The sequence below is a fragment of the Haemorhous mexicanus genome, chromosome 2, assembly GCF_027477595.1.
Source record: "Haemorhous mexicanus isolate bHaeMex1 chromosome 2, bHaeMex1.pri, whole genome shotgun sequence".
Taxonomy (NCBI): Eukaryota; Metazoa; Chordata; class Aves; order Passeriformes; family Fringillidae; genus Haemorhous; species Haemorhous mexicanus.
In genome coordinates, this window is record NC_082342.1 from 35,068,683 (window position 1) to 35,082,190 (window position 13,508).

The window sequence follows — 13,508 nt, forward strand, 5'->3', positions numbered from 1 at the left end:
CCTAAAAATGTATTGTTTAGCCTTTGTCCGTGAGAGGAAAGCTCATGTCTTTACAAAGAGTTGGATGGGTGTAGGTATGGGTGTTAACGTCTTTGAAGTGGGTCTTAATGTCTCTACTGACTTAGGGCAGCAGGTTTGCTGCAGAGCCCTGACACCTTGGCTCCTGAAACAGACAAGGGGCTGCACAAGCCTGAACTTCTGAGCTTTGGGGTAAAACAGCAGGTTCAAGGGGGCAATATGTGGTAGGCGGTTCGGGAAGGCTGTACCTTCCTAATGCTTCAGCAGTGGGGAAAGGAAGAGGACAATGTGTGGCCGGGAGTTTGGGATCAAAGGAGGCTGAACCCTGTGAAATCTGGAGAGAAAACCCTGCAGTGTGTGCCCCAGTGGACTCTTCCCCTTAATTCAAATAAAGCTGAAGGAGTCAGCTTTTAGGACATAAACCTCTGCCGTTTGTGGATTTTCATGACATCTGTAGAGGAGGAAGCTGGGCAGCTGCTGCTCTGCAGTGGGAGATGCTTCAGTTGAACCTGGGATCATTGGGATTGTACAATGGTGATGCATAGCCACTTCCACTTCCAGTCACGCCCTGGTTGAACTTCACAGAATCATGGAGTGGTTTGTGTTGGAAGGCACCTAAATGGTCATCTACTCCCAGCACCCTGCCATAGGCAGGGAGAAATTCCACTGGACCAGCTTGCTCTCTCCAACCCAGCTTTGAGCATTTCCAGGGATGGCACATCCATACCTTTGCTGTGCAGATTCTTCTTGGAGGATTCAGGATGTGCAAAAGCATGGCTGGGGAAGAGCCAAGAAGGGTATTTGTAGAGCTTTTTTGCATATTACCATTTCCTACACAGGACAGCACAGCAGACAGAGAAACACACGCATTGTGGATGCCTCACCCTGAGCAGAGCTTGGAGCTGAGATAAAATACAGGTGCAAGAAGCATCGTGACACCACTGGCAGCCACAGCAGCTAAAACAACATGGCAAAGCCCTTGATAGTGTAAAAAAAGCAGAAACTATGAGAAAATAATGAAAACCAGAGTGAGAATGTCTTGAATATGAACTCACTGGCAGTGAACACTGTAAATGTACAAAGTATTTGGTTACAGAAACAACCACAGTGATTAATCTACCCGTTGCCTGAACGAGAGCCACTCTATTTTAAACACCCCAAATATTCTAAGAAGTCAAAAAGCGTAACTACCCCCTTGGCTATCCTTGATGAAGGGGTCCCATACTTCAGCTAACATAGAAGAAAGTTCAAAAACTACTGCCAAAAATAGTAATAGTAGTAATAGAAAAATCCATCCCTCTCTCCTCCCAGTTTTATGTCAGCACTGGAGTCCAAAGCAGACCCCAACATCAGAGCAACATCTTCTAGGGATGGTTATGTAGGGTTTAAAAGGTGTAACTATTTAGTGCAGAAATAACTGCTAGCCTTTGGGGAACATGATTCCACAGAGGCAGAAAACAAACTATCTATCTATCTATCTATCTATCTATCTTTTTCCTTAAGTCATTACAGGAACTGTGGACATTTGATCTTTTGTTAGAGTTGTAGAATTTTAAGTGAATTACAAATACAGGTAATGCAGTCACATTATCTGGCACATTTAATAGTGTTAAAATACTTCTTCATTTGAGTAGCATGCCTCAATTTGGTCATCTGGTCTACAAAAAAAGAGCTACTAGAAGAATATGAAAACCTATTTACAAAGTATCTATGAAACAAGGAGATAACAAGACATGGACATATTAAAATTTGGTATTTGAGTGTGCAAAGCACCTCAAGACAAGTTTCCAGCTACATCCTTAGTTGGGTGGGTGTCCCTCAAAAGCAGGGTTTAGACAGGAGCAGAAAAAATGCAAATGCTCAAACAAAAAATACCAAGTTTTTAATTTACAAATTCCATAGAACACAGTTACAATGCTCTCCTACACAGCAACCATCCCTTGTAATTTGCCACAGCAACTTCTATTCAAATACAAACCATAATGGGAAAATCAGGCAGGTTTTCCTCAGGACAGAAGTCTGGACCTTGTTAAGCTTCACAGTTTACCTGCAGCCCTGCCTGTCACTGTGACAGTGCTTCTGATCAGAGGTATCCTGGTTGGGCAGTACAGGAGTGTTGGAAGAAGAGCTCCTGCGTGGTGATGGCACACGTACACTGTGTCTCATCTTGAATGGCCTTGTAACAACCCCTCACCATGCAAAGAATCCCCTCCAAGGGGTATCCTGGGACTGGTCCCAGCACTGTGGCTTTACTCAGCCTTTTGTCTGACAGGAACTCTCTCAGTCAAGACAGAGATGTAGAGTTTCAACCAAGCGTATGTGATTCCCAGAGCACAGTACACAGAGGTCAGCAGCAGGGGGACAAAAGGGAACTGCTGTTTCCAGGAGGTCAGGGGAAATAGGATTTCACAGAAGATTTCCAAGGGCACTAGTTGGATGAGGTAGATTGTTTCAAGCCAGTTAAGTAGAGGTTTCTCTCTCCTGCCAGAGAAATTAAAAAAGAGGTAGTGTTAAAATATACATTAACTAAAAATAACTATTATGTTCTTCAGCTATCCCAGTGCAAAGAGAATCTCCCATTAGATCACAGTAATGGCTTAAATAACAAGTTAAAGAGTTTCAGAAGGAAAAAACAGTGTGATAACCAAGAATACAGCTCAATGTCCTTATCAAGTTCCAGGATGCCTTGGAAGCTTAAGGAGAAACATCATCAATTGCTCTGCTTCACTGCTTCACCTCACTGTTTCAGTGAACAATACCAAAGTTTTTCTAAAACAGAAGACTGGAAAAGTCAGATTTTTTTAACCTCTTTCCCCAAGCTTTCTGTAGGATGGACTTTTCTGTGAGTTATCCCTCTTGCAAAGGACAGTGATGGCAGGAGTTTACTGCAAGTAGTTTAAAGGGAATTTAATGTTTTGGCAAGTTAAAACCAATAAACTTGCAAAAGCTCCCTCTCTCAACAAAAACTAAGCTCCTATAGAGTTTTTTAGCTAGAGCTCTTGAGACAGAATGACTGAATTCTAAAATAAAGAAAATCACCTACAAAAGCAGGTGCCTGAGTTACTGAATACATGTTTACAGCACTTCATTACAGCTCAGGTTTGCCCTCAAAAGTCTGGGAAAGAGGGAAGTGGGGACTGCAGGGGTTACAAGGCTAAGCATTATCTTTGGCCAAGTGGTAAGAGATCCACAGGCTGTGAAACTACACAGGGTGACTTCGGATATTGCATGTTTTGCCAACCAAATACTTGTGGTTTTGCTGAAAAATTACAGCTTGCAAATGAATGTTATTTACAACCTGTCTTTTCCACACATTAAAATACTAATACTCCAAAAATCCACAGCATAATAAGATAAACAATCTGCAGACAAATCACTGTTGTAAATGCTAGAATACCAAATTAAATCCTCAGAGGTTACAGCATCACAACTCCACGCTTTAACAGAGCATGAGGCAGGCGGGGATCTACAACCTCCTGGGACTAACTGGGCAGCTGTCACAATAACTAGGACATGCTGCAATAATCCTAATTTAAGCACTGCTTCCAAAGATCAGAGGCAGCAGCATCTTTTGACTAGTAACACCTTAATTTGACTCCTCAGCATCAGTTTTCTCTGCTGCTTGTCCCTTATGACAATGGCTGTTCCCAACACCAGAAGAAATGTTGCTGTTCCTGGCACTGAGATCAAATTTCTGTAATTACCTGAATAGAGATTTCAACGAAGAGAAGCTGTAAACAGTAAACAGCAGCATAAGCAGTATTTTAATTGGAAGTTCTGAAAAACAAAGAACATGATGTACTTTTAAAATTAATTATAAAAAACTTTTGCCATATATATATTGTAGTATCTTTAAATCTTACAAGTCACATTTGCATTATCTGGCTTTATTTTCTCCAGACCTACAAGTTTTACTGCTTAGGATACCTAAAAATAAGCATAAACATTTACTAAAGCAAATGCCAAGCATTTGCAATACACTTACTTCAATTATCTATAAACATACTGAACACATCAATTCTAATTACTATTTGAGATAGCACTACAAATAAGATTTTCCTTTTCTAAAGAAAACACAACTGGGAAGTGACTAAATCAAAAATGACAACCATATCAAGACTATTGAGCTCTATGTTGCAAATTGTATAAAAAGTAACTAATAGAAGAACATTTTACCTGGTGTTGTGAACAATAATGGAAAAAGTGAGAAATGCCCTGTTGTTGCCAGAATCAAGTAGATGCCAGCATCCTTGGCTCTCTGAATAGACAATAAGCTAAAAACAGCAATAATTTGTTATGCTTTTGTCTTTTAGCAAAGAAACCCAATTTCAGTAGAACACTATACAATTGACTGAAGACTCAGAAACAAGTCAAACAGTTTCACAGTACCCCCATCCCTGCTAACACTGCACCTGTGATGAAGTCTCCTGTTTCCAAACCATGTGGCCTCAGAGATAAAAACACAGGAGAAAAATCAGCCAGGAAACCCTCCCTCAGAAAACCACACACCCACTAAACAAAACTATCAGCAAGGCCCAGCACAAAACAAAAGCTTAAACATTCACTAAATCTCTGAGGAAGGAATACACAGTTTGTAGCAATACAGGTCAGGGAGTTTATGAACTACAGCTTCAGTTCTACCCTAGGCAGGCATGAAGCTCTTTTGGTAGAAACTGTGTATTGTTCTGGTCAAGAACAATGCAGAAGATCCCTTTCCTCAGCTGGCTCCTGAGCAATCTATCCAGCATTTTACAATATGAACCACAGCACCCATCAAGGTTCGCACTGTGCCTGAAATTAATTTAGTTAGAGTGCACTACACTGTTACAGCTTAAGGCATTCTATGAAAGAGTTCCTCTTCTGAAATATACTGAAAACAAAGTGATTCGCTTTGAGGATTCCTCAACAAGTGGCTGCAGGTTCAGTTTGGCCAACTACTTTGTACCAAATTCGCTTACCTTAAAGGCAGAATAGCAAGGAGTATTGCTTTCTCATGCACGTGCCAGCCAAACATGAAGGAGCTCAATGCACAAAGAACAAGGCACTGTAGAAAGCCTCGGGGCCCTTGAGGTTTAAACCAAAGACAGAAAACAGAGGGCTAGAAACAACAGGCAAAAACAGGACTTCAGTGAAAAGTCTGGCAATCCTGAAGACAAGCCATTGTCCAAAGAGATTTGTCAATAATACTAAACACCACTGCTCCCAGGTTGTGCTTGTGTGGCACAAGCGTTATATTGCACTGGAGGAAATCAAACCATTTGGATGTACGAGAAGACACTGAAGGATTTTTGTTGAAATATCAGGAGGGAAAAGCAGACTGAAAGACCACAGCTAACTGCCCACTATTTGTATTGCATGCAAAAATTGTCTGCCAATCTAAGCCACTAAACACATTTTATCAGTCACTACATACTAGTAACAATGTATCTGTTGCCCTAGAATTAAAATTTATATGAAGTGCATACTATCAATTAAAACCGACTAAGGACAAAATAGAAAAAAAATTTTAAAAATATTAGTTGTTCTTACCAATATAGCTATGAAAGTACAGATTAATGTTGCCAGTGGTGTCACTGAAGGGAGGACAGTGTGCTGAAACTCTTGAACCAGCCCTCCTGTCATGGAGGCTTTAGGGATTTTTGTACCATCAAGAAAATTGCACTTTAACCCTAAAAACAAAACATTAAAAAGCATAAACTGATAAATGCTAATGAAGAGAATAAAGTAGCTGAACTAAGTACATGGCCAAGTTTTTTCTTTTTTTAAAGGACGGCAGAGGGAAGCGACTGATCTCTGACCTACTGCTGGTAACTTACGCACTGGATTATGTGGACAACCATATGATTTATGGCAATCTGAAAACATAATTTACCGCCTACATTTCAAACAGGGAATCCAGTGAGTTTGATCTGCAAACAGGCACCAAAAAGCAAGATTACCATACTGACCAAGAATTGTCAGTGCTTTATCCATGGCATTATACAAAGCCCAGAAGTTGGGTGCCCAATAGGCATGGCAGAGACCTCGCTTGAAAGGGAAGAGCCGTGAAATGACTTGAGGCAGCTGACCCTACAGAAAACAAGTCCAAAGAAATGGCCACTTTAGAAAAAACATGGTTTATATTTTTATAACAAAATTTTCTAACTGTTCAGGGGAATAACATGTGAAAAAGGGGTTATTACCAATACTAGGAAGGGTCCCAGTGAAAGAGCAGAAACAAGACAGACAATCAGTCCCAGAAGAGTTACATGAAGAAAGCTGAAACTTCTCCACTTCAGGGATCCATCTACAAGAAACAAAGACTAAAGAAATAGCTGCTGTGGGAAGTGGAAAGGGAGACAAAGCATTCTTCACTGACAAGGAATTGCTAGCTCCTATCTAAAAGGGGGACACAGCTCTTTTATGTCAATATATTCAGCTTCTTCCTTCAACAGCTGGCATTATTTTTTGCCCACATTGCAGCTCCTGCATTATACAAGCTTTCAGTATTTTCCAAATTTACCTTCCCTGCTCACATGAGGCGTATCAGGCATGTTTCAATGCTAAAAAGTGGAGAGAAACTCAAAGAAGGTCTTTGAAATAGTTTCTAATACTGTCTAATTGTTCCATATCCAGAATAATTCTTATGGCTTCCAAGTGCCACCTGCAGCTTGTTCGTGTTGATTTTTCTTAGTAAAGAACTCTCAAAGGAAAAGGAATTTTACAAAACAAGTCTATTTCAAAGATCCTTCAAGATCCTAACAATTCTGCTCTCAAGCAGAATTTTTGTTTGAGCCATTTTGTTCCAATTCTATCTGCCAAGTCTTGAGTGCTCCCCTAGTTCCAGTGATTAACACAACTCCCCCCAAAAGCCAGTGAGGAAATCCCCATCTTACCTGCGTTATTTGCAGTAAAGCAGTAGGATCGTAACAAATAAATGCCATATGCTGGGGCCACATACACATAGATGTGTTTGAAATGCAGAAGAACAGCAAAAAGAAGAGCACCCTCCAAATACCTTTTCTGAAAGAAAACAAAACAAAACCTAAGCTTTTCTCTTTGTAGTCACTTTTAATGATCCTCTGTTGTACTCCTAAGGTGATGGGACATTTATTATAAGTATTAAAAAGGGTATTTACTTCAAATTACAAATTCAGTAGTGTTATGTGTAACAGGTATGGACAAGGAACTACCCTGTCACAAAATCACCTCTTCACAGCCTCAGAAGTATGTTTTCTAAGGACTGGTGATTTGGAAGAAGATAAAATGCCAATAAATTATGTCACATTGCTCAGGGGTAACACTGAATATAGCTTTCTTATGGGGAAATATAGCTTTCTTATTGCAGCATCAGCAAGCAATTATGGTGAGTTTCAAGTTTTTCTCTTTACCACAATCTCAGTTAACAATTAGATATCCAGCTTCACACAGCTCAACATGAAGCCACTACTATTGCCCAAAACACAAGCAGCCCTATGAATTGAATTAATACACCCAAAATACACATGACAATAAACAGACAAGAGTCACTTGGGTTTACCTGACACAGCCGAGCAACAGAAAGAAGCATCAGCCCAAAGAGGAAGCCATTGTACTGGAAGTGAATATCTGAACTTGAGTCAAGGCATAAAGCAAGCTTTCTTTATCATTATGTGTTCTGGAGAACACATAGTTTTGAGGAATAAATTAAAATTAAAATAGAATTTAAGTCAAGAAAGCATCCTTAAATTCACAGCACATAGACACAAGTCATTATTTACCCTTACCTCCACAGTAAGACACAAATTACATCTTACCTTGATGAAATGGAACACAACAATCTACACATATATTGTGAAAATTTTATAATTAAAAAAAAAAGGTTCTATCTCCACTTTTAAAGTTAAAGTTATTAGTTTCTGCCACACATTGGTTAATGGATGGTGACAACAGCCCTCACTTTTCTACCACTTCTAAGCAGGCAATATATGCAAGAACTGTGACAAAGAAAATGAAGTCCTTCCTTTAAATGCACAGCAGGAACTGCAATTTCCAAAGTTATTTTCATACAGGATATGGACCTGTTGGAAGGCATTCAGAGAAAGCTAGGAAGATCCTCAGAGGACTGAAGCACCTCTGCTATGGAGACAGGCTGAGATAGCTGGGGTTATTTCAGCCTGAAAAGGGAAGACGCTGGGGAGAACGTGTAGCTCCTTTAGAAGGTGCTCTAAGAGAGCTGGACAGGGACTTTTGACAAGGGCGTAGAATGATAGGGCAAGGGGGAATGGTTTTAAACTAAAAGAAGTGAGATTTAGATTGGATATTAGGAAAAAATTCTTTATTGTGAGAGTGATGAGGGACTGGCATAGGTTGCCCAAAGAAGTTGTGGATGCCCCATTCCTGGAAGTGTTTAAGGTCAGGCTGAATGAGGCTTTAAGCAACCTGGTCTAATGGAAGGTGACCCTGCTAAGGCAGGGGGTTGGAACTAAATGATCTTTAAAGTCCTGTCCAAACCAAACCACTCTACAACTCCATGATTGTTCTTTAGAAAGACTTCCTAATTCCCATGTAAAGTTAAACAAATTGAATACACTTTGAATCTTAAATCACTTTGAAGATTTTCCTTGCCATGGGACAAACTTGGAACCACACCCAAATACAGAACCACTCTGCTAATACTCCTGTAGGCGTGCAGAGGAGGAACAGCCAGCAGAACAGGCACACTGCTGACAGACTGGTTGGTCCTCGTCCACTTCTGGCCAATTGGACCAAGGACTGACTAACTTCCCTTTTGCCAAACAGTAATTCTAATGAAAACAAAGTTATTTAACTAATCCCAGAAACAAACCCAGCAGTGTTACTTGCTATGACTGCAATAATAATATAGGATTGTGCCACACATTGTAAGAGGCTGTTAAAAAACCAAACAAACCACAAACAACCCACAATGGTTTGAAAGGATACGATCCACAATTAACAACCCAAAATTCCACAAGAGCAGAACAGCAAGAATAAATGCTGGTTTTTCCAGGATATCCTTTGCAGCTCGTTTTCCATTTATACATCTGCAGCACCTAAACAAGAGCAGAAGAAACAGAAGCTTTAATTCAAACATACAAGCAAAAACATTGTTGGTTATAAGAGTTAAGAGCTGCACTTACTCTGAAGTTTGCCATTTTACCAGGATGCAAGGCAACAATAAAATTCTTGCTAAATTCATCAAAGGCAGACAGTATCAATAGCTGTGGTGTGTTCCACATGCTAAAGCTTACATTATGTAATAGCCTCAGGTTCAAGTCTCCCATTCAGTAAGTGTAAAGCTGTCATAGCCTGCTTGCCATCATGTGCAGTGTATTGCTACTTTTGGAAACAACATAGGGAGCTGTATTTAAGGTCCTCAGCTGGACATGAACCCCTCTGTGGCTACTGCTGCCTCTTGCTATAATATGAGTTATTTCTGTTGGTTAAAAACAACTTAATACTTCTCAGTGTGAAGCAGTATGGTTCATATGACTTCTGAAAGCAGTCTTAAATCACAATAAAAAGTTACAGATCATCTGTGCTGAAATAGTTTTAGTGCAACCTCCCTGCCATGAGCAGAACACTTTCCACTAGACTGGGCTGCTCAAATCCCCATCCAACCTGGCCTTGAATTTTTCCAGGCAGAGGGCATATATCACGCCTCTAGGCAAAATGACCCCATGCACACACCAGCCCTGAGCTTTCAGCCTCACATTCATACATCTGTGAGTCAAAACAATAAAAGGAAAAGAAATCATAATGCAAGGCTAGCTAGCATAAATAAAATAAATAAAGGAGCTTAGGCACGGCTCCAATCAGAGAATTTCCCACCCAGATTTTGAGCAGAAAGAATAAAATTATGGAAGACTCTTATAGCCAAATCATTAAGGTAGGCAACGTATTTCTCAGAACACCCCCCACCTCTACTCTTTTGGGATAAGGTAAGTAATTCTTCATAAAGTCAGGCCTCACTGAAAGCATCCAATCCTAATTACATCAGACTTGAAATAATCAGTTTATAATTAAAAACACTGGAGAAACTTTGCATATTTGATGATACTGCCATTTTGTGACAGATTTCCTTTAGGCTTCTAGAAGAACAGAGTAATCAGAAAAGTAACAAGAAAAAACCTGTTATGAGCACACCAGCTGTCCTGTAACTCCTAGAAAATGAGTTCAGTGACAGAAGCAAAGGCATGAAATAGCAGCTGGTGTCCAAGTGCCTGCAAATCCATCACATGTAGTGCAAGTGTATCTCCAAGAAGAACAGGTTATCTTGTGTTTAGCAGTGTATTCCAAGATTCTCCTTGCAACTCTGGCATTTCCCTTCCTTTACAAGCTTATTTGTACAAATAGTTATTTGTTGTGGCTACAGAACAAGCCCACAAATGAAGGACTGTCCCTAAAATCAGAACATTAAGACTTACTCATGAACTGCATATATGAAGAGGGTATCTGTAAAGATGACCGAAAGCCTTTGGAAGAAGACGGTTGCACGACTGGTGTAATTCAAGTTTTCAACAACCAACATCTGGGGGTCAAAGTACTTGGCAATGTGAGAAAGTACATATTCAAACCAAGCAAAAAATGGTGGATAATCAAGGGTCCATTCCGAGGTCGCCTAAAGACAAAATAAGATTAAATAGTTGATAACAAACCATGCTGTTTGCAGTCCTTCAGGTACAGCTCACTGCAGCAAACCAGCTAAGGCATTTTCTCTCAGTACCCTCTCTGTAACTCAAACCACACCACAATCAGTAGCCAGCTCTGTGGTGCTATAAGCTGTTCTCCTGCAGTACTGGTAGAGATGTGACATTTCCCGATTAGCAGGAAAAGATTAAAGAGACAAAATAAGATTAAATAGTTGATAACAAACCATGCTGTTTGCAGTCCTTCAGGTACAGCTCACTGCAGCAAACCAGCTAAGGCATTTTCTCTCAGTACCCTCTCTGTAACTCAAACCACACCACAATCAGTAGCCAGCTCTGTGGTGCTATAAGCTGTTCTCCTGCAGTACTGGTAGAGATGTGACATTTCCCGATTAGCAGGAAAAGATTAAAGAGCATCTTGTGCACCTGCACTTAACCAGTATATAACTGTTTGTTATCTATAAATCTATTTACAGTAATAGGGCCATTATTACAAAATCTCAGTAAAATAGCTCAGAGCCAATATTTGTCTATACTGGAGTGATCACCCACACTATCAGCCTTGCTCCAGCCTCAAAATTACTTTCACTCATCAGTTAGCAAGTCTTAACTCTCAATCATATCAAGATCAAATGGCGTTATGTGATCTCTTCCCATAAGGACAATTCCTATGCTCTGATCAAGAATTAACTCCTTGGCTGTGGAAATAGGAGAGGAAGAGGCATGAACAGAGCAGGTTGGGATGGGGTATATTTTTCAGAGAGCATGTTCCCAAATGCTTATGCTGTATAGATGAAAGGTATCCTATGTTTTGGCATAGGGTAAATGCTGGCATTATAAAAATTTGTTTGTAAAACAGTCCTTGGAACAATCCTATTAAGTTTTGACCTGCACAAATCTTTACTTCTACATACTTATGTGGGGTACTAGACATTACAGTATCTATCTATCCCTGTACTCCAGCAGATACCAGGGGACATATTAAAACCCAATTAGGTAGGCTGAGTCTGACAAACCTAAATGTGATTTGTTTAGATAAAAATCAATGCATGCTACTAGCACACCAGCAAACGCTCAAAACTTTAATAGAGTGATTGATTTCATAATGGAAAGATGTATATACCCATTAGCATGACTCACTCTTTATTCTGGTAACTGTGTATCACCAATGAGAAGAGCACAGACACCTGCAATTTAAGAGTACAATGCAACTTGCTCTGGTGCTACACAGCCTTTCCAATAACCCAAGTGCCTTAATTGCTTTTCCCATTTTGCCTTCATAACTACTGCAGCTTCCCCAACTAACTTTCATTTTTTAAGCTAAATGCTACACAAGGCCAGCAAATTGTGACTGGCATCTTTTTGTCCCACTATATGACAGTCACCAACCATCCCTTCCAGCATTCACAAGGTCTGTCACACCCAATGTGCCTGTAAGTCATACAAAACCACCCCAAACATGTCCTTACCTCGAAGTACCACTGAGAGAGGGGCAAGTTGTGAGTGATGGCAAGCCAGTTCCTATGGACTTCGAAATCTGTGGAGTAACTACAGAAGGTGCATGTTAAGAATTACATACCTGCATGCACTAAGAAGGGAAAGAATTCAGTGCACATCAATACGTGCAGACAAGAAGGAAGCCACTCTGTTTATCAGCTCTAGGACACCACTGCCATCAAGTAACAGAAACAGTAACAACGATGCTGCTCAAGGATTTTGCACCAAAGATGTATCATAGAATGGTCTGGGCTGGGAGAGGCCCTAAAGACCATCTCATTCCAACCACCCTGCCATGGTGGTTGGAATGAGACCTTCCACCAGACCAGGTTTCTCAAAGCCCCATCCTACCTGGCCTAGAGGATTGCCAGGGATGGGGTATACACAGATTCTCTGGGCAGCCTTTGCCAGTGTCTCACCAACCTCACAGTAGAGATTTTTCTCCTGACGTCTGATCTAAATCTCCCATTTTATTTAGTTTAAAACTATTCCTCCTTGTCCTATGACTGACCATGTAAAAAGTCACTAATACAGGTGATTATAGAGCAAGAACTATTTATAGCTTGGCTTTTTCGGACAATTAATGCGAAATTCCAAGTTCTAACTGAAGTTTAACAGCAATTTGTTAGGGGTTTTTCCTCAGTATAAAAACTTAAAATTACAAAGCATTAATGTTTAAGCACACTTTCAGCCTTCCCGAACAGCAGCCAGCCGGAACGGACCAGAAGGGCTTCCAAAGAGGAAAGGAAAGGAAAGCTGTGCCACGCGGCGGAGGCAGCGCCGCCTCGCTTCCCTCACGAACCCGGGAGTCACATGGACCTTCAGGGCCTCCTCAGGACCGCGGAGCGACGCTGACCGCGGCCGGCCGCCCTCGGGGGTTCGCGGCAGCCCTACACCACCCGCCCCTGTCCCATCCCGTCCCGTCCCGTGCTCAGGGAAGCTCCTTACTAGGCGGGGATGAGGAGGCACTTGAGGAAGGACACGCCGAGCGCCAGGGCGCGGAACCAGCCGCGGCCGCCCGCCGCCATGGCGCGCGCCCCCTGCCCCGCGCATGCGCTGCGGCCGCCGCGCGGGTTTGAAGCGCGCGCGCCCGCCGCGCTCGTGGCGTCGGGAGCCGGGCTGCGCGTGCGCGGGGAGGGCGGGGCTCCGTGAGGCGCCGGAACGGGAGCTAGTTGGAAGGGAGGGTATTTAGGTTGGGTATCAGAAATTCTTTGCTGTGAAGATGGTGAGGCACTGGCACAGGAAATCGGTTAATTATTAGCCTGCACGAACACAGATAAAGAATGCAAAAAGAGAACGCCTGATACCAAAAATCAGCACTGGATCAAGAGGCGCGGGAAGAATGAGGGCCTGGACTGAGGGTAT

General features: G+C 41.5%; 1 protein-coding gene across 1 annotated transcript; it reads right to left on the reverse strand.

The window, feature by feature from the left end:
• Positions 1 to 1,878: 1,878 nt before the first annotated feature.
• ALG8 (ALG8 alpha-1,3-glucosyltransferase) lies at positions 1,879 to 13,204 on the reverse strand. The gene is made up of 13 exons (XM_059838437.1): positions 13,092 to 13,204; positions 12,116 to 12,194; positions 10,425 to 10,618; positions 8,941 to 9,050; positions 7,538 to 7,605; positions 6,894 to 7,020; positions 6,201 to 6,304; positions 5,967 to 6,087; positions 5,548 to 5,687; positions 4,977 to 5,116; positions 4,195 to 4,292; positions 3,723 to 3,795; positions 1,879 to 2,499 (listed from the first exon to the last, which is right to left on the reverse strand). The coding sequence occupies exons 1-13, from the start codon at positions 13,169 to 13,171 to the stop codon at positions 2,268 to 2,270; spliced, it is 1,566 nt and encodes a 521-aa protein (XP_059694420.1). The 5' UTR covers positions 13,172 to 13,204; the 3' UTR covers positions 1,879 to 2,267.
• Positions 13,205 to 13,508: the final 304 nt, after the last annotated feature.

Excerpts from the sequence above, each read along its gene's own strand:
- ALG8 (XM_059838437.1), bottom strand. The coding sequence starts at position 13,171 with ATGGCGGCGGGCGGCCGCGGCTGGTTCCGCGCCCTGGCGCTCGGCGTG. Across the intron at positions 7,606-8,940 it reads TGGGTTGTTAATTGTGGATC|ATATTCACTTCCAGTACAAT; the intron begins GTATCCTTTCAA and ends ACTCAAGTTCAG. Across the intron at positions 6,305-6,893 it reads CTTTACTGCAAATAACGCAG|ATGGATCCCTGAAGTGGAGA; the intron begins GTAAGATGGGGA and ends TGTTTCTTGTAG.